This window comes from Sphaerodactylus townsendi, linkage group LG02 (assembly GCF_021028975.2).
Source record: "Sphaerodactylus townsendi isolate TG3544 linkage group LG02, MPM_Stown_v2.3, whole genome shotgun sequence".
In the NCBI taxonomy this organism is placed as follows: Eukaryota; Metazoa; Chordata; class Lepidosauria; order Squamata; family Sphaerodactylidae; genus Sphaerodactylus; species Sphaerodactylus townsendi.
In genome coordinates this window covers 41,643,138-41,663,702 of record NC_059426.1, presented here as the reverse complement: position 1 = coordinate 41,663,702, position 20,565 = coordinate 41,643,138, and the positions used below count along the sequence as shown (strand labels likewise).

The following is a 20,565-nucleotide window of genomic DNA, read 5'->3' as shown; positions in this document are numbered from 1 at the left end:
TGTGATGGCTTTCTGTCAGTGTAAAATAATGTGTATGATGTGTTGTTTCAGGGAAAGACCTTTGGAATTAAATGTTTGAAAAGAAAATTGTTGCAAAAATACAAATAAATACAGCTGCTTTTCCATGTGTCTGCAATCTCCCAGCTGCATAATAAAGGGGAAATGCTCTTCGCTTCCAGAATTTGCTACTTTAGAGATGGTTGGTTCCAGAGAGTAAGACAGGAAAAACCCCTGGCATAAAGAGGACTATTAGCAGGTGCTATTTTGCCCCAATGGGTACCAGTGGGTTGGTGATGAATCAGTGGCCTTTATGCACATACCACTTAATAAGCGGCTGAGAAACAATTTTTGCTTCAAAGCGGGGTTTCCTCACATCTTTTTGTTTACATTTGGTGTTAACCTCCCCCGAAATGTCTATATTTAGACCAATCTGCTATTTTATCCCCCCCTCTTTTTTTCTTTGACATTCATTTTGGGAGGTTGCCTGCCTTTGTTTTGTTTTGTTGAGTTTTAAAGCCATCTGATCTATAGCTATATTGCTGGACAGACTAGCCTGCAGGTACCCACAAATGGGCTTGGAAAGAGCAATAACAGCAATAAGGTCTTGCTTGAGAGGGGAGGGAGGGAGGAAAGAAGGTGGTAGCAGCTGAGTGGAAGGAGAAACAAGAAGGGGAAGGCAGGCAAGAGTGAACCCACCTGGCTCACCACTCCAATGACAGACTTGTAATATAAAAATCTTTTAAAAAGAGAGAGAGAAGCCAGCTGGGAAACTTGATTGTCCTGAAATGGTGGCTGGTAGTGTGACAGGTAGTGTAGTGCGGTTAGGGAAGATGGAGAAGAGCTAGGAAACCTGAGAAAATGAATCTCCTTCACTTTTTCTGCAAAGGGAGAAAAAAATGCACTTAAAGAAATTTAAGAAACCATTGGGATTTTTTGATCTGAGAGTGGGGTAAGTGCCAGAGTGGGGAAAACGCGTGCATTGGAAGCAAGGGAGACCACATGTGTGTAAATAACAGTGTTTATGCAATCTGTTATGCCTCTAGCGGCTTTAATCACACTTCAAAGTTTACTACCAAAGTATTAATGTGGATGGCGGACAATCAGTTTTGCCAGTTGGCTTCTTCTTTTTTAGATTTCTTAGATCAAGCTAGCTAGCTTTCTTAGATCAAGCTAGCTAGCTTGATCTCATCAGATCTCAGAAGCCCAAAGGGTTGGCCCTGGTTGGTATTTGAATGGGCGACCTTCAAGTAATCACCTCTGAAAGGCCGTTTCCACACGGCCACGCTGGGGGAGGTGCGTCGGTGTATACAACGCCGACACACACCCCCAGGACCGTTCGCACGAACAGTCCCGATAAGGGCAGGGAAGACGGCACAGCGCTGTGCCGTCGCCCGATCGATGTACCTTCCCTGCGACCTTCTGGCGCGTCGCCCAGGCTAGGGGACACGCCCTCCTGCCCTGCGCGACATCTCTGGAGTCGCAGGGCAGGGGACGTGTCCCCAGGTCGCAGGGAAGGTACGTCGATCAGGAAAGGGGGGGATGGCGCCTTCCAGCCGCTGCCGTTCGTACGGCAGCAGCTGGAAGCCGCTGTTTCCAGAAAACCTCGCTTGGGGAGTGAGGTTTGGAAACAGCGGCTTCGCAATGCAGCTGCGCCCCCCATGCGAACAGCTCCCTAGGGACGGCGTTGAAAAACCTACTAGGTTTCCATTACCTTGATAGTACTTCATATACAAACACTTCCAGAGCAATTATTTTTCACTCTCTTGAAAAAAAATCACTGCAAGAAAAGATTTTGCAATGTGGTACCTGGGGGTGGGGGTATAACTTTGAATATATTGAGGAACAGGTTTTTGATCTTTGCTGCCCCCCGCCCCCCCGGGGAATGAATCATTTTCCACAGTAAAACTTGAATGGCACCTCTGATCTAGGTTTTTAATCATTTGTGTACCTGTTGTAGTTGTGGTAAAGAAGCCTCCATTGCTGTAATAGGACAGATGCTGGTCAGCATTTTCTGAAGGCTCCGATTTTTCATCTCCAGCACTGAGACTTAGCGCACTAGCAGAACGTGATTGCTCTCGGCTGCGTCGTTGGGCTTGAACTGGTGGATAGAAGTGGGAGAACTTATGACAGTGACATGGTTCAATTTCCTCTGCATGCATCTACAGTGAACGAGAGTAACACTACACCTCTAGAGGTGGAGGAAAACTGGAAGAATATAAATGCCTGAATGGCTGCAAACTGAGTCACAGACCGTGCAACATACCAGTAATCAAATGTAAGCTTCTAGACTGAATGTTGTCTTCTGCTGGGTCATAATCAAAGACCGATCCGGGATTAGTTCGCCACACACGAAGATCTGCCAGAAACGTATAAGTTGGGATAAGTGCTATTCTTTATCATTCTTCATCTCCAACATCAAAATACAGTAAGTAAAAGAAAACTGGTAGCTATAGTGCCTGTGTATCCTTAATTATAATCTTTGAATGTAGGGGACAAATAATAAATGTAACAACACAAGAATTAGACCACTGATCCACCTACTTCAGATTAGTTTTCAGTCTGGCAGTGGCTCTCCAGGATTGTGAGCACAGATCCACTGAGATCCCTTAAAATCAGAGGAACAAACTAAACCTGACAGTATCCATGGGCCTGACCTGTGAACACTGACACCATTTTAAATTGATTTTAAAACATTATGAGGGTGATTTGGCTCACAGTACAGTGTACTAAGGCATTCCCTCCATCTCTCCTACCCCCAGTGCCCTTTCAAGTGTGGAAATGCAGGTATTTTTAAATCCCTTTAAAATGGCAGTGGTGTCCATAGGTCAGCCCCATGGGTGCTATCACCTGTAGTTTGGGCCAGAGATGCCAGAGGTACCATTTTCAAGTGCTTCAATACTGAGTAACAGCCTCTCTCCCTCAGTATTTTTTAAACATAACCTGGTCAGAAATCCTGGTAACGAGGAATGACAAAAGTTACAGGTGTATCACCAGCTCAGTGTTTAGGCATGTGCTGCGCAAAAACTGGGAAAACTTCTCTGCCCAAAACCTTAGAGATCTGCTGTAAGTGTTGAGTAGTTATTCTTGGCTAAACAGTCCAAAGCGGGATAAAGCCACTTCATGTGGTTTACCATGCCTTTCTTTTGAAAGTGTCCACCTTTGTTAGGGAAGAAATGCAAAGTTCAGGCAATCTAGTCATCTGAAAGCCATTTAGAAAGCAATTCTAAGCAGGTCAGAAGTAAACCCCATTTTATTTTGTGAAGCTTACTTCCAGAAAAGTTTCCTTAACATGGTAGCCTGACAATGTAATCCTAAGCAGTCACATCCTTCTAAGGCCATTGATTTCAGTGGACTTTGAAGGGTGTAGTTCTACCTAGAATAGCACTGTAAAAGTATAAGATTCAAGGTGGCTACACTGCAAATGAACATCAAATTAGCTACCTAGATTGTCCTGTTTGAATGGAGATTGAAAGTATAGCACAGCAATAATTTGTGAGGTTTGTGAGAGACACATAATACAAAAGAACAGTATGGTCTAAAAGATGAATACCTGTGAGGTTGTTCAGCTCTTGATCCTGCTCCACCCTTTTCCGTTCTATTTCCACTACTTTCCTCTGAATGCCCCTATAGCTGATATCACTGAAATCATGCATGTTCTTCTTTACCCGCTCTGTTATGGGATCAGTAACCACAGGGGTAAAGCTGCCTTTGCTCTTTTCAAAGTCTTCATGGTATTTCACCTGGAATGACCAAAACATCCTCATGTCTATTCCAGCTTGGCATTTCATGATAATTTGTATTTCTGCTTACCTTTTTTCATGTTCTAGTTACCTTTGCTCCGTGGCTTTACTAGATATGCCCAATTCCTGTAATCTTTGCTACATAAAGACTGATTCTTGCTTTTGTATTTTAATGTTTGGGTTAAGAAAAGATCATCTTTATGAAACACTGAGCATCATTTAATATATCTCCATTGATATTCTGTTTGTGTTGATTTTGCAGAAAGTGCTACTTACTGTGGAAATATGCCGTTGGGTCTCACGAACACGCCTCATTTCGGGGGTATCCAGGACAAAAGCTGCTTTACCTTGTACTTGTTTCCGGAAGCTATCAGAATACAGGACCTGACAAAATAAGAGACAGGGTAAGTGAATAATATTTGTTGTTTATTAAATCTATACCTGTCCTCCCCAACAAAGGCCAGGCCAAGGAACATAAGGCCAATCGAGGAACAGATTTCATGTAGAACTCATCAGAAATGAGTGCATGAATGAATGCTGAATGTGGAAACAGCTTGATAGACTGAAATGCTTAAATTGCTTTTCACTCTAAATGCAAATGGAATGTTGCCTTTAAAAAGATCATTGCAGAGGTAAGAAAATTTATTCTGTATTATTTGTACGGGTTCCAAGCTTATCCCACTCAAGGATTCCTGATAACGAACACTCAAAACACAAAAAATAAAATAAAATGCCAATTTTAAATGTAAAACAGTAAGTCAAATAACCAGCTTAGTTCCAGACACTAAAACCCTGCCTAGGGCAGGTCATTAAAGGCTATTGTAGAAAAAAAAAATCAGGTTTAAACTTTGGTAATTATCTGAGGAACGAGAGATCTGGGTGTATGACAGCCATCAAGAAGACTGCTCTGCATACTCTCATTATGTTGAAATAGTCAAGAGCAACTTAATTGATCTTAAAGACAGTAAAAACACATAGGGTTGATTGAGGTTGAAAGAGATTAGCATGTCACTGCTCAAATTCAGCAACTGGATTGTGCCCAGAAAAACACTAGTACAATATGCTTCCGAGGATTCTCTTCTACCAAGAGGTAGGCTACCATATTCAACATCCAACGATGACCCCAGTCAGCACCATATAAGGTGAATTATAACCATCCCATCTAAAGACTTTTAAGTCTAAATCACAATGTTATGAGTGGAGACCTCCAAGACTTCACGGAAATTTTGCAGGGTCACTTCCCAAAGCAGTAAAGCCACAGAGTGTTGGTTTACTGCGATGAAGCTTTAGGAGTCAATACTTTACATCACATCTCTCCCCTTTTCCTTTATCAGGATAGTTGCAGCTTACATTAAAAAAATTACAAAAGTAATTTGATGACAATAGTATAATTTTTTTTAAAATCTATCATTGATTTTATATTTTATCCCTCTATTTCAGAGAAGTCCTTTTCATTATCTTGTTAATGGAATAACAATCATCAGTTCACCAGTATTTCATACAAAATGTATTTTAGATGGAACAATCTGTGTCTTATTGATGTAGATGTCTCCCAGTCATCCTTGAAGAAATAGGTTTCTGGGCATGAATGAACTAATGGGCTATTGAATTTTACTAAGTTGACCCTAGTAAAGTTAAGGAAAGCAATGATCGTCTCCGCCACATGGCTTTACTTTATATTTAAGTTCACATGGCTTTACTTTATATTTAAAAGCATGACCAGTGACATTAAATATAATGTATTCTTTCCTCCCCCAATCAAACAGTATAGGAAGACTGAGTATTTTTTTAAAAACTGAAGCAACATTCTGAAAGGAACTAAAAACTATTATTTCTCGGCCTTTTGGCTAAGATCAAGTGTGGTGTAGTAAGGAGAAGCTGGGTTCTAAGGCCTAAAATTTGGAAGATTAAAGCACCTTAAATTAAGAAAGTCTGGCATTCTTCTTTTTCTTCCTGTAGGTAATGCCAATTATTTCATTAGCAAGTATTCTGACAGGGATCCACAGAGCACCATGTGGCTCTATCCTCTTTGTGTCAATCCCTCATGCCCCTGAAAATCCCATCATGGAGCATGATGGTTTTTCAAGAAAAGACTGTTCTATTACCTATGCACATATAAATAACAAGTCTGTTCATCTGCAGAAACCTGCCTTTGTCCTCTCCTTTTGCACTATGTAGTAATTGCAGTGCCCTTAAAAATCACCTCACTGAGAAGCAAGGTATAAATCTTTAAAAAAATATAAAATACTCTAACAAGATTTATATGTTGATGATTCTAATACACAGGTATTTCTAATACAAGGTTTTTCATTTCTTCCGCCACCTTATAATATTTTTCTGTCATTCTAGTTGTTACTGGAGAAATTATACATGCTGATGTTTTACCTTTGAAAAGTGAAAATAGATATACATTCTTTTAAGTACCGTATATACTCACGTATAAGTTGACCCGTGTATAAGTTGAGGCACCTAATTTTGCCTTGAAGAACTGGGAAACCTTATTGACTCGCGTATAAGTCGAGGGTGGGAAAGGTCCATGGGGAGGTGGGGCGCTGAGCAGGCAAAGGAGCCGCAGTTGGGGGAAAGGAGCGCCCCAGAAGCCTTTTGGAAGCTTTTTAAGGAGGGGCGAGGTGGGTCTGAGGAATAAGCTAGGGGCTGTGGAGGGTGAACAGGACGGGTGGTGGTGGAGGAAAAGGCAGAGGAGAACGAGGCACAGAAAGCGGCTGAAAGGGGGCGGCAGAGAAGAAGGCAGGAGACAGCGAAGCAGAGAAAGCAGTCACTAACACACTTTCTTTCCTCCCCCCCCCCCCACAGGCTGTAAGACTTGGTTTCAGAAAAGCTGCCTGTCAGGCAGCCTGTCCCTATGGTTTTCTTAAAAGGGCAATGCTCCAAAGGTGGCTTAAGCAATCTTTGGAACATTGCCCTTTTAAGAAAACCATAGATACAGGCTGCCCAACAGACAGCTTCTCTGAAACCAAGCCTGAGTCTGCCGGGAAAGGAAAGGAAGGGTGAGTTAGTGAGGGGGTCTGCCAGCTGGCAGGAGAGAGCGAAGCAGAACACTAAGCACAGAAAGTGGCTGAAAGAGGGGCGGCAGAGAAGAAGGCAGGACAGAGCAAAGACAGGACAGGGGGAACACCACACAAGAATTACCGGAATGTGGGACCCACGTATAAGTTGAGGGGGGCATTTTTCAGCCTAAAAAAGGCTGAAAACCTCGACATGCGCAAATATATATGGTACATCAGCCACAATGCTCCTTTTTGAGGAGTATATCTTTGATCAAGGACAATTCTGAATTCCACCAAGATGGGCTACCATCTATTGGCACAATAATATAATTCACTTTCTAAAATTTCAGCAGCAATACCTACCATTCAGTTCTTATTCCATTCCTATTTCACTTTAATTGGAAATACATTCATACACATACAAGTGGAGTTTCACCTCTGCTGAATGATTTAGGAGGCCTTTGCAGGTAAAAACAGGTGGCTTTGATCCACTTGCATGGCTAGAAGGGATTTCCATTTGTCTAAAATGCCCCCATAGCTTCTGTTGTGGACAGTAGAGTCTCCTGTACAAAATGGGGTGGTCAGACATTGGCAGTGGAGGGGGGAATTGGTGAGATCTGTCCCCCTTCCATACACAGAAATCCTTTTGTAAATCCAAGCTGGTGTGAACATATTTCAGAGTTTTCACATTTGCTTGGTTTCCTGGATCATGGTGGCTGTGGGATTTTATGCTAAAATTCTATTATTTCAAGAGAGCAGCAGGCTCCAGGTCCATATTTATGTATGAATATTCATTCATGAAGAGGTTATTGATATGGTGTCACTGCCTGAAGATTTACAGCCCAATCCAGATGGCGGCAGCAATTGGGCTGTGGATGCAGCAGATGGCAGTACCAACGCATTTGCCCCATCAGCCAGCATAAGGGCACCCATGCCAGCAAGAGAGCAAAAATGGCAATATCCAGAGGCACCCCAGAGGTTTATGGTGGACAAACCCAGAAGCCTGCATCACCACAGAGCTATCGGGCATGTAAGTGGACATCAGCACAGGAGGTGGGACCGGGGGTGGGGGGAGCGGCAGGGCATTTCTCAGGTGAAACTAACTTTGGTCAGCTTCCACTAGCATTCCAGCTTGGGAAAGCCAACCCCTGGCCCTGCAGATTTACACCATGCGAAAGTGTGGTGTAAGTCTGTTTGTTCTAAGAAGTGATTCAGGCAACCTGAGGGATTTAATTTTCCCTCCTTTCCATGCCTCCCAAAGCCCCCATGGAGGCAGTGTAGCGCCATCCTTGCTATGCTGTTTCCAGTCACCACAGTGCACTCCCTCATCTGAATTGTGCTCTTTGTCTGACTTCTTCAGACCACCTGGGATTCAGAACCAAAATACCAACTTCTTGTTTCTCTTTGGAACCAGTCATAGACAGGTCCTCACAGAGTTTTGGATTTATGTATGCGGTTTCCAAGAATGATGTAAAGTGTGGCATCAAAATAATTTCATTCATTTTACATTACATATTTGATTTAAACATGTTATATTGTTATTTGGGGTCAATGGTTATTTCAAAGTCCTTACAGTGTGTATTAAATGTAGTATCTACAGAACTAGGAGCATCAATTACATACATTATACTTTGAGTTATATTTTAGTATTTTAAATGACAAAATAAAACTATAATATTAATATAGTTAATAGTCTATAAATTAAGGATGTTTATAAATTAAGGAAAATTATACTTTTCTAGGGTGTTAAAAAAGTTATATAGTTTGCAGATCATTGTTCTGTCATTCTGAAAAGTACCGAGCTAATGTTTTCTTGATTGCGTTTAGCTCTCTCCATCTCTGGAGTGATAGATGTTGGAGTTCCTTTTGCCAAGTTCTCTTTGTACAACACCTACAGCATACAGAAAAGTGCCCAGAAATCAAAATTAATGATTGTCAATGCGCCATTGTATAAGCTGCATTATTGTTTAATCATACTCATCACTGCATGGCTGGGTAAAGAACTCAGAAAACAAAGAGTTAAAAAGTTACCAGATAAGGTAAAAAAAAGAGGTTAAAAATGAAAATAAAAGGAGTGTTTATTACCAAAATAGAAAATGGATAGGAGTGAGATAAATTAGATGCAGGACAAAATGAATCACATTGTTATTTTTAAAACGGGTTTTTTTTTTCTTTTGAATACCAAGCTAATGTTTTCTTGATTGCGTTTGGCTCTTTCCATCTCTGGAGTGACAGGAGTCGGGGTTGCTTGCCCCAAATTCTCTTTATATAAAACCTGAAGATTGCAAAAAAAAAAAGTATCCAAAAATCACAAAATATAAATGTAATAAACTTAATGGGTTTGAAAAAATGTCGTAATAGTGGGGTCAATTTTTTAAAAAGTAACAAAAAGATAAAAATCTATTTCATGAAGAACTACTTTATAAACTTTACAAATCAAAGTTAACAAATGTAACATCATATATTTCTTTGCCAACTTTGATAAGGTTCTGAACCCCTGACTACAGTTATAATTGGTTGAATGGGATCAGATGTCTGAAGGATTGCATTATGCCTTTAATTCTTTCCTGTGGGAACTGCATTTTCTTTACATAACATCTGCAGAATGTGAAAGATATACTACAAAGAAGTCACACACCTGTATACAAAGATCTGCGCTGAAACAAATAAATCAATAAAAGCAAAAAAAAAATCCAAGGAACACAAAGTGTAAGAGTGTAATTAAACAGCTGTAAAGCAAAGTAACTGAAACAAAAAAATATTAATTTAAGAAAAAAGGATTCTATCCAGCTGGCAACATCCATAATCTTACATAATGGTTGTGCCCAAAGAGGTCTTCATGAGTAACAACATGGCCCAATTATTTGGCATAATCTAAATATTACCTTCTCTACCTCAATCCCCAATCTATTCCTTAGAACTTAGTAGCACATTTGTTTGTTTTATTAAACTATTAATTTTAGATGTTTATATACGCAGGAGATAATGAAGAATTTCTGTATGTTCTTACTTTTTTCCCTAAATAGTGAGATGCACCAATTTCTGAACATTGTACCATGGGGGAAGAGTGATATAAAAGTTTAATGCAGCCATAATTTCAGGCACATGAACTTCCTATGTATTCTACTACCCCAAAATTTCTCCTCAGAGACACAACTTAACCTTGAACCTTGAACTCTGGTAACCAGAGGTGTTGACAGGCCCCCTTTAATCCCTTTTCTAGAATGTCAATATCAGTAAAATGCAAAATTAGATAATAACACCAACAATACTATTTCTTGCTTAATAATACTATTTCTTCAACATGCCATACTATGAAACTACTGCAGAAGAATTCTTAAGTGCAGATCTCCAATTATATGTTCTCTTATCATCAAAGTGAGGACTCATCCCAGTAACTGACATTGGAGGATTACTTATGTTTCATAAACATTATAACTGAACAATCTTTCCATGGGATTTATCTCAAGTACTTTACATTTATATGGACCGGCAACCACAGAGACTAGCTTTGTCTGGATAAAGCCCTACAATAATTAATGCAAAGGTTATCAGTACTCTTTTAATTTTCACAGTTACAATATTAATAATACATTTCTGTTATCAGTAAATAGTGAGTATTTTATATGAGGAAGAGAATTTTAGAAACTAGATGTAAAACTTTTCTAGTTTGTTAGGGTGTTATTTTTTTTTCATTTAAATACCGAGCTAATGTGCTCTTGATTGCGTTTGACTCTCTCCATCTCAGGAGTGACAGGTGTAGGAGTACCTTTCCCCAGTCCCTCTTTGTACAAAACCTACAGGATACAAAAAGGTATCCAAAGATCATAAAACAATAATAAATACAAATAAAATGTTATCAGATTAAAATGTTAATTTGGATTACACCAATTTCTTTTAAAACTAATGAAGTGTTGATCTGAATGGCACCAGAAACAGAAACTTCCAAACAACACCATATAAGAAAATAGTCTAGTAGGGTGAGAAAGATGAAAATATATGTCAAGGTATATTTGCTGAAAAATTAAAAGGAGTAAGTTGATCTTTAGTATAAATAAAAGGTTAGGATGTAGAGAAAATGTAATATTCAAAGAACAGGAGTCTTATGATAGGAGGTGAATTGATACTATTTATGGTTAGAAAGCATTATTCATTGGCACATTAGATGTTATTTTATTTAATTTAGGACAATTTTTTTAAAATACCGAGCTAATATGTTCTTGATTGCGTTTGACTCTCTCCATCTCGGGAGTGACAGGTGTGGGGGTACCTTTCCCCAATCCCTCTTTGTACAAAACCTACAGGATACAAAAGGGTATCCAGTAATCATAAAACAGCAATGAACTCAAAGAGAATATGATTAGCTTAGAATGTTAATGGCTGGATCATACCAGCTTCTAATAAAGCCGGTTGGCTGTTGATTTCAGTGTCATGAGGAACAAACCTTTAATCAACACCCATAGGAGGAAATAATCTATTGGACAAGGTCAGAAAAGTCGAAAATAAAGACCAATATGCATTTGCCGAAAGTATAAGGAAGTGGTAAGTCAAACCCTAGTACTAATATATTAAAGCTTAGCTTGTAGAGACAGTTCAGTATTCAGAGGATAATAAATTGAAAACGTTTTTGTTAGAATTAGTGGATCACTAATAATTTTAATGTTATTTTAAATAACTCAGATCTTAAATGGATATTTTTTCCCTTTTGAATACCGAGCTAATATGTTCTTGATTGCGTTTGACTCTCTCCATCTCAGGAGTGACAGGTGTAGGGGTACCTTTCCCCAGTCCCTCTTTATACAAAACCTAAAGAATAGAAATGGGTATCCAGAAATCACAAAGCAGCAATTAATACAAATAAAATATGATCAGCTTAGAATATTAATACTTGGATCACATCAAGCTCCAGTAAAGCTAGTATGTTGCTGATTTCACTATCATCAGGAACAGAGACCCTCAAGCAACATTCTTATAAGAAAATAATCTAACACAAAAAGTTAAAGGTAAAAAATAAAGACCAGATGCTAGGTTTGCTGCACACTAAAAGAGGAGTAAGTGAAAACACGAATATGTTAACATGTAGATTGTAGAGAGTTTAATATTCAAAGGGTAGGAATATTATGGCAAGAGATGAATTGATATGATATTAGTTAGAAAGAATAAATCAGTAACACTTCTAATGTTATTTTATAAATTGTTATTTAAACACTTCAAATCTGGAGGGGTTTTTTTTTAATACCGAGCTAATGTTTTCTTGATTGCGTTTGACTCTCTCCATCTCAGGAGTGACAGGTGTTGGGGTACCTTTCCCCAATTCCTCTTTGTACAAAACCTACAGGATACAGAAAGGTATCCAGATGTCATAAAACAGTAATAAATATAAATAAAATGTTAACTTGGATCCTACAAGCTTCCAATAAAGCTGCTGGGTTGTTGGTAACAGTGTCATCAAGCCTTTGAGGAACACTCAGATAAGACAATCTAGAACTGTGAGAAAGCTGAAGAGGTAGAAAATAAAGACCAAATGCTAAATTTGCTGAGAAGTGAGAAAGTAATTCTAACACTAATATGTTAAAATGTAGAGGGGTTTTAATATTTAGAAGGTATGGGGTCATGTAACAGGTGAATTGATAGCTATTTGTTAGAAAGAATGAATCAGTAACATGTCTAATGTTATTTTATAAACTATTATTTAACACTTCAATTCTTAAAAGTTTTTTTTTCTTTAGTACCGAGCTAATATGTTCTTGATTGCGTTTGACTCTCTCCATCTCAGGAGTGATGGGTGTAGGGGTACCTTTCCCCAACTCCTCTTTGTACAAAACCTATAGGATACAAATGGGTATCCAGAAATCATAAAACAGTAATAAATGCAAATACAATATTACAGTTTATCAAGTTAATACTTGGATCACACCAACTTCCGACAAAGCTGGTGAGTTGTTGATTTCAGGGTCATCAGGCCTTTAATCAAGACCAAAATAAAATAAGAAACAAGTAGAAGCTGGAAGGTAGAAACTATAAAGAAAACACCGTGTTTGCTAACAACTAAGGAAGGAGTAAGTAAAGTCCTAGACAAACACATTCCATTTAAGGTTGTAGAGAGAGTTTAATATTCAGAGGGTAGGGGTCTTAAAAAGAGGTCAATAACTCCTTTTGGTTAGACAGCATCATTAACACTTCTAATGTTATTTTAAACCATTCAAATCTTAAGAGGGATTCTCCACTTTTTGAATACCGAGCTAATGTGTTCTTGATTGCGTTTGACTCTCTCCATCTCTGGAGTGACGGGTGTGGGGGTGGCTTTCCCTACATTTTCTTTGTACAGTACCTGTGAGACATAAGAGCAGCCATATAAACCAGAAATAAGGTTTAAATACTATAGAAACTATAAGGTATACCCTTTTCCACCAAAAGATCTAAGTACAATTGTAAATCCATCCACCATTTCTTCCTAGACCTTACTTGTAGCAGAATGCTCCATGGGGGTCCTAGTGCTTGCCTTGCTCTGTTCCCTCACCCCTCCATTTGAACAAAAAAAATTCCCTTACCATTTTGTAGGAGATTGAGAGTTAGGCCAGGGAGAGGCACACAAAGTAACGTTTCATTTTATCCAGAGTTCTTACTTTCCTTCGTGTAGCCCCCACAATTTTTGCCAGTTTCAGGAGCCTCCATGCTGCTGCCACCAGTTGGACAATGTTTCCAGAAGTTTCCTCTTCTTGCAGCTAATTTCACTATAAAAAGTTGATGAATAAAGTTTGTTTTTCCTGGAGATCCCACATACATGTTTTTTGTTTTGTTCTGAGGGAGATGTCTTTGTAGCTTTGACGACACCTACTAAGAATCACAGCCATTCAGAGTAGACATGGACATTGAATAAGTTGCAAGCAAACTCCTGGGAATATTCTGCAAATGGCAGTGGCAGCACGGAGGCTCTTCAGGTTGACACAAAATAGTGGGCACTAGAAAGAAGAGTAACAGCTCTAAGTTGGGGGGAGGCAAGTTTTGCTGATAGTTGTTTGATGCTCTTTTATCAAGTTAGTGCACAGAATGATGGTTTTGATGAAAGCTGGAGTTAAAATTGATTCTTTAATGCTCATAGACATTCGGAACTATTTTCACCTCCGGAAACACGGTACTTTCACTTCCGCCACAGCACAACTGACCACACTTAGATCTTTTGGTGGAAAAGGGTATAGTTTTGATTTTGTTGTAATTATTCTGACAGTTGTTGGTGTTGCTATTTAAAATAATGAATAAAAGCCCCCTTTCCCCCTAAAAAAAAGGGACTAGTGCACATAACAATTATTTCATTGATATGCACAGAAAGCAAAACAAAATTATGTTGAGGTGGTAATAAAATAGAATAAAATATATTTCAGCAGGGAAACAAATGTAAGCCAAGAAGCAAAAGCTTAAAAAAATCTCAAAATATGACACAATAATTTTTTTAAAAAAAATCAATAAAAAGCAAAAATATTCCATACTATATATGGGCAATAAAGAGCTAAGTTGGGCTGCAGGGGGAGTTAACTTCTAATAAAACAGAGTTAAACATTTCTTTTTTCTGTCCGTAAAATACCGAGCTAAAGATTTCTTGGTTTTGTTTGACTCTCTCCATCTCTGGAGTGACAGGGGTTGGGATTCCTGTTCCTAGGCTTTCTTTGTATAGGACCTGTATAATGACAAGGTAATATAAAATAAAGAAAAAGGGAAAAAATCAACAGTTAAGTTCTGTTTTGAAAATGGTCTTGAAAATCTGGGTCTGAATCTACAGTCTGATTGTTTCACCACAGCAATGTGAGGACTTGTCCATGTTATAGTCTCACAATACTTTCCTTTGATTTCTTGCCTTTTCACACAAAGGTGGATCCATGATAAACCATGGGATAATCCAGCCAAGAACTTTTAAGTCCCACTGGTTTCAATAGGAATATTGTGCATTTACTTTAATCTCTCTCACTGAAATCAATGGGACTTAAACGTGACTAGTGTTGGTTGATCATGGCCAAGCAAGTAAGAAACCCACAGACAGGCCAGGATAGAAATAGTGGATGCTGTACTGACAAACTTAAATGTTTCAAATTACATAGGAGTTTTATACAATTTGATCAATTTTTTCCTCTAAAAACTTTTCAGTCACATACATTACTGTGCAAAATGCACTCTAGAGAGTTTTCACTGGGTTGGCCATTTCTTACCACAAGTCATGTTGGTGAACTGTGTATGAACTTGGGGTTTTCCACTGGCAGCCAGAAAAAACCCCAAAGAAAACCATTGAGAATGATACCACCTCTTGATAGAACCTGGCATTTAAACAAAACCTTGTCATCCTCACTGGGACCATCCAAGGGGACATGCCTGTGGAGTATACATTCTGGTCCAAATGTAGTACAAGCACTATTCATTTTATTTTGATATCTTATGACTTGATCTTTAACAACCCTTACCATAAAGTAGGGTCCAGACAAGACAGCGAATATCTTCCAGTTATTATGACTGTTAATGCTTGCTCCCTACTAGGGACCCTCTTCTGGCCTACAGAAGACCAGACTGGTCTGAGAAACTGGACCAACAAGAAACACTTCTCTTGAGACAACACTTCTCTTGCGATAAGGCTTTAAAACTTTGAAATGCTGCACTCCTGAGTAATCAAACAATTTCAGTGATTACATCATATTAACATTTCATTTCTGGATGAGCACAACTCCTCCTAAAGAAATCCCATAACTGTAGCAACCAACCTTTGAGGAAAAGTAATTCAGACTTGGTTCAACACAGATTGCCGTACAGCAAAAAGTAACCTTATGGCAAAAATTCCTCTAATACAGGCAAAGCAATGAAACCTCAAAATCCTAAAACAGCACTACAAAGATCTCCTAATGGAGAAAAAATAAAAAGCACAGAGACACTTAGTCCCAGATGATCCAAGTTTCAAAATTAAAAGGATACAACAATGTTCTGGCATCTAGATAAGCAGACCTGCATACTGAGCCCTTAAAAATAGGTTGTAATATCTCTGCTCAGCTCTGGAAAGCTCACTTTCATGCACCCTTCTCATATGAAACAGAACCCCATATTCTTCTGAAGAACCATCTACAAAGGAGTTAGGCAGAGCTGCAATGTAGCTCCCCTACTTTTCAACTATTATATTAATTTCTTGGCGCAACATTTAAGGAATCTAAGCTTTCACTCACCAAAGCTTGCTAACAAAATGTTTCCTGCCTTATTATATGTAGACAACACAGCCTCACGTCTCATTCACAAGTGGGCCCCAGGAGTGATCTCGCTCCTTTTGCCACATATTGCATGGAGAAAGAACTTATAATAAACTACCAAAAAATGAAAGTCTTTGACTTTACAAAAAAAATTGAACACACAGATGGCAAATATTGAACAAACCAAAACCTTTAACGAAGTCTAGTCTTCCAGTCAACTAATCATTGGAGAACTCAAAAATGGCATTCTACACAATCCACACATAAATCATCCTTCACAATATTAAAATTCTAGTTCACAAAAAAAATCTTCCTTTATCCCTGCAGCACTCAAAATCTTCCAGGGAAAGGTTGAATCTCAGTTTTTATATGGTTCCCAGCTCTGCAGCTACAAAGAAAGTCATTCATTGGAAGCAGTTCAATCCAAGTTCCTATGAAAGATCCTTGGAGTTCTGTGATCCTTCCTGAATGCCTTCCTCAGATTGAAAATGGGCTCGATCTCTGTGGAGACCCATATGTGGATGCGTGCAATAAACTACTAATTAAAACTTGTATTTGAGCTAACAGGCCTAGCAGCCCTAATCACTCAACTTGGCAAAGCACAATTGAGAGGAAACTTCAAAGACACGCCTCTTTGCCCAAGCCTTACTGCACCTGGGGTACCAAAAAGCAAAGGAAGTCATAAATCACATTTGAAATTATATGATACATACGATTCCAGTGTTTAACCTGGAACACTGTTTAATAATACTTTTTTCTGAATAATGCTGAATAGGCACATTTTGAAGTGTGTTGAGTTCAACCCAACTGGAGATTCAGACCGTATGCTCAGTTTACTGTGTCACAAAAGCAAAAAGTTATTTTTAATGGGCATAAAAATCAAGATTTTTTTTAAGATAAAAAGAAAAAGTTAGGATTTCGATTAAAATGATAAAAATGTCCAAGGTTACTGAATAAAACATTCAACTTCAAAAATATAAACAAAGTCATTGAAAAAATAAAGAGGAAGGGAGCTTTTCCATATGTAAATTACATGCAAGGGAACCTTTACAAAGGATTCAAGAGTTCATTTTAATGGATTCATGAAACAAATTTATGTTATTAGATTATTAATACGCATAACTGTCTATGTTTCTAAGGTGACAGCAATTGGGGCATTCTTCTTGGCAATTCCCTAGTCCTAGTCATCTGCAAACGAAAGCTTGGGGTGAAGACTGTGACCTTGATTGTCACTGATTTGCATTCCAGTCTGCACAGTGACCTATGCACCATGTATGTTTAATAGCATAACATATACCTTGCAAAACTGAGGGTTCACATTGTATGGATGGAGTCTCAGTTTATAAACCTATGCACAAAAGGACCACAGACTCATGAAAACCAGGAATGGGGTAACTGAAGTAATCCCAGTCCCCGTGTTCATCTGTATATGGTTTTGACCATCTTCACAATGTTATAGTAGGATTTTGATGGGATAAAATTGAAGTATCATAATAAAAAGGTGAAAAGGCAAGAAGGTACCACTGCATGTAATTAAGATTTTTCGAAAATCAATGTAAACAAAAAGAGGGGAAAAGTGCAAAAAGTGTGTGGTATGTTATAGTCACACCTAATTGGAAGAATACAGGTTAGAACCAAATTCAACACCAATGGAGAAATAAAGGAAAATCATGGATAGAGGTGAAAAGGTAATTAAGTGAATGAGCTAATTACTAAGATCACGTTAATTTTTTAAAAAAATCAGTGTTTTAATGTTATGGAGAAGGAGTCAAAGTTGGTTAAGGTAAATGACATTTTAAATAAATTTGAAGTTCATTTTTTATTACAAATGTACCGAGCTAAAGTTTTCTTGATTGCGTTTGACTCTCTCCATCTCTGGAGTAACAGGTGTAGGAATTCCAGTCCCTAAATTCTCTTTGTACAACACCTGTGTGGTAAAGGAGTGTCAAAAATATAAATAATATAATGGTGCATTTAAAATACATGATTAGGCCAGAGAATGCAGTTTTGCTGTTTTTCCTTTATGAACTCAAAAACACAAATGTACATAAAAAATGGAAAAAGGAAAAACTTACTCTGCATTTTGACTTCAAAAACATGTATTAGACAATTGAACTGATAACTTTTCTGTATTCATAAAATGTACATGTTTGCATTGACTTTCCCAGTCAGCCTATTCCTATTCTTATCTAATCAATGTTTCTATATCTAATAATATTGGCCCTGGGTTCCTTCTCAAGTTTCATTAGAGAAGGTTGACCACATTTGAGTATATATACCCTTGCTGCTCATGGGTAGATAGGTAGCTCCTGAAAAAATGCATCCTAGTTTTGTTCAGCCCCTTTCTCTTTCATTGAAAAAAAATTACAAGATGCTAGGAAAATAGTGATGATTTGTTTGACCTCTGGAAGCTTGTGTGAAAGAGACTGGGATTTGGTACACAAACAGCTTAGTAAGTATATAGTATAATCTGGAAAAAAATGACCCTAAATTGTGACAGGAACAGTTTGGGAATGAGTGGCTGATATGTATGTATTGTCATTTGTGGCACTGTTTATTCCTAAAACCATGGCATAATGCCATCCATTTTTATTTTCTGTAAATTGTTTTCCAGTTTTGAATGATTAAATTACACGAGTTCTGCATGGAAAGCCTTCTATAATGCTTTCAATAAAAAGTATACAGTATATACAGCAAGAAAAGTATAACTATAGCAACATGAAAAGAACATGTATAACATTTTATGATTTCATTGAAATAAGTGTTAGGGTTTTATTTTAACTTTGCACTGCACCAAACAAGAACACCAAATATTAGAGCATTTCTTATTATAGAAATACAGAGAATTCAATCTGAATATCATTTATTTTAGAATAAATAATATTTTTTCATGGGTGGCAGGAAGAAGGAAGGAATATAAATGTGCATAACAGAGTTAAAATCACTGCAGAACTAATACTGAATTAGTGCTTTAATTTTCTACCCCACTAACTAAATTTTTAGTGATTAAAATAATAAAGAGTTGATAATTACATTCCTGTGGGAAGATTATAGGGAAATATTTAGAAAATGGGATGGTGGTTAACGGATGTATTTATAGCTATTTTGTGATATACCAAGCTAACGTTCTCCTGATTGCGCTTGACTCTCTCCATTTCTGGGGTAACAGGAGTTGCCGTTCCTGTCCCCACATTCTCTTTGTATGCCACCTGTGAGGTACAATAAGTTATCTTCAAAAGTCACTCAAAATAGGTGAAGTCATTACAATTTGTGACTAATACTTGGTATTAATAGCACATACTTAATTCCATGCTTGCTCTAAAACAGTAAAGTAACTGGAAGTTGAACACGATTATATTATTGATTTAAAATATGAATGAAAAAAGATGTCAAAGATCGACAATGAGAAGCAAATGTATGGAGGGAAAGTAGGGTGTTAATTTATTGAAGATTGTAGGGTTTTTTAATGTTCATTATTTTCATGTCTCTTAACTTTCTAAATCAAAAAGTTAAAACAGATCAGGAAGAGGGAAGAGTTACGAAAATAGTATGTAGTAGGATATAGAGAATGTAGTTAGAATGTTATTTTTAAAAGATGAACTGTTAGGATAGTTTTGATGTCACTGAGAAATACCAAGCTAATATTTTCTTGATTGCGTTTGACTCTCTCTATTTCTGGAGTAACAGGTATCGGGATTCCTTGACCTGTATTCTCTTTGTACAAGACCTGCAGAATAAAAGCACCCAAGGATATGAGAAAAGGGTTCAAAGACACTCATAAAAACCTATGTTCAACAGTACTTGTGTAATGTACTTTTTTTGCTGTGTACGTTTTTGGTAAAATTTTGGTGGTTGTGTAAAATAGTCCATCTAGAAATAGTACTACTATATTTTGAAGACATTGTGAGGGGTGGTGGTGTTAATAATAATTTGTATTATCCACATAAGAATTATGGTTCTAGTGAGTAACCTTCAAGGCAAAGTAGGAATTGAAATATCTTTTATTTAACATTCCAGTTTTGTACTACCATTTTTGGAAAATCCAGCATCTGAAAGCTTCTTACCGATGTTTGCTGTTCTGATGTGGTAATGAATTATGGATTAGATCCCACCTTGAGTATTCACACAATTATCATTCACATGAGCTTTGATTGGAAGCACACTGCAGAACCAAATCATTAACAAACCATATTTCATGAAACTAAGTAACAAAGTTAGCTTTTACTCACAAAAACTAGAAAATATCAGTCTAGGTTGCTATTGGACTTGAATTTTGTTCCATCATATAAAAATGTAATCTTTAAAAATAAACATAAAAGAATACTAATGTTCATGTTCAGTTCAAAATATACTGTCCTGTTTTTCACTCCTTTTAAAATGGTTCCCCTTCCCCCAAAGGGAAAAACAAATTGTTAGAATAGTGTATAAGTAATTCACTCAATTCAACACATAAGAAAGGTACATCAAGAGTTAGATAAGAGATACGGAAGTACATCTACAGTTAGATAAAGGAGTGTCTAAATAAAACTGCATTATGCAAAAGTGAACTGTAAAAATAATTAGTATTCTAATGATCTCAGAGGAAAAAGTAAGCTGCAT

The 20,565-nt window shown here is 37.6% G+C and overlaps 1 protein-coding gene across 50 annotated transcripts in view; it reads right to left on the bottom strand.

Moving 5' to 3' along the window:
- Window positions 1-20,565, bottom strand: part of NEB (nebulin) — a 207,610-nt gene that overhangs the window by 2,178 nt on the left and 184,867 nt on the right. For 11 of the 50 annotated variants that reach the window (XM_048486789.1, XM_048486804.1, XM_048486803.1 and 8 more), the window contains 16 exons: window positions 19,601-19,693; window positions 19,083-19,175; window positions 17,801-17,893; window positions 14,331-14,423; window positions 12,987-13,079; window positions 12,481-12,573; window positions 11,988-12,080; window positions 11,462-11,554; window positions 10,954-11,046; window positions 10,453-10,545; window positions 8,931-9,023; window positions 8,547-8,639; window positions 4,017-4,124; window positions 3,551-3,740; window positions 2,264-2,356; window positions 1,949-2,098 (listed from right to left, as the gene is read on the bottom strand). In XM_048486789.1, the coding sequence (XP_048342746.1) occupies window positions 1,949-2,098; window positions 2,264-2,356; window positions 3,551-3,740; window positions 4,017-4,124; window positions 8,547-8,639; window positions 8,931-9,023; window positions 10,453-10,545; window positions 10,954-11,046; window positions 11,462-11,554; window positions 11,988-12,080; window positions 12,481-12,573; window positions 12,987-13,079; window positions 14,331-14,423; window positions 17,801-17,893; window positions 19,083-19,175; window positions 19,601-19,693 (1,657 nt within the window). The remainder of the gene's footprint in view (window positions 1-1,948; window positions 2,099-2,263; window positions 2,357-3,550; window positions 3,741-4,016; window positions 4,125-8,546; window positions 8,640-8,930; window positions 9,024-10,452; window positions 10,546-10,953; window positions 11,047-11,461; window positions 11,555-11,987; window positions 12,081-12,480; window positions 12,574-12,986; window positions 13,080-14,330; window positions 14,424-17,800; window positions 17,894-19,082; window positions 19,176-19,600; window positions 19,694-20,565) is intronic. The other 39 variants (XM_048486799.1, XM_048486813.1, XM_048486814.1 and 36 more) reach the window with 34 other exon arrangements.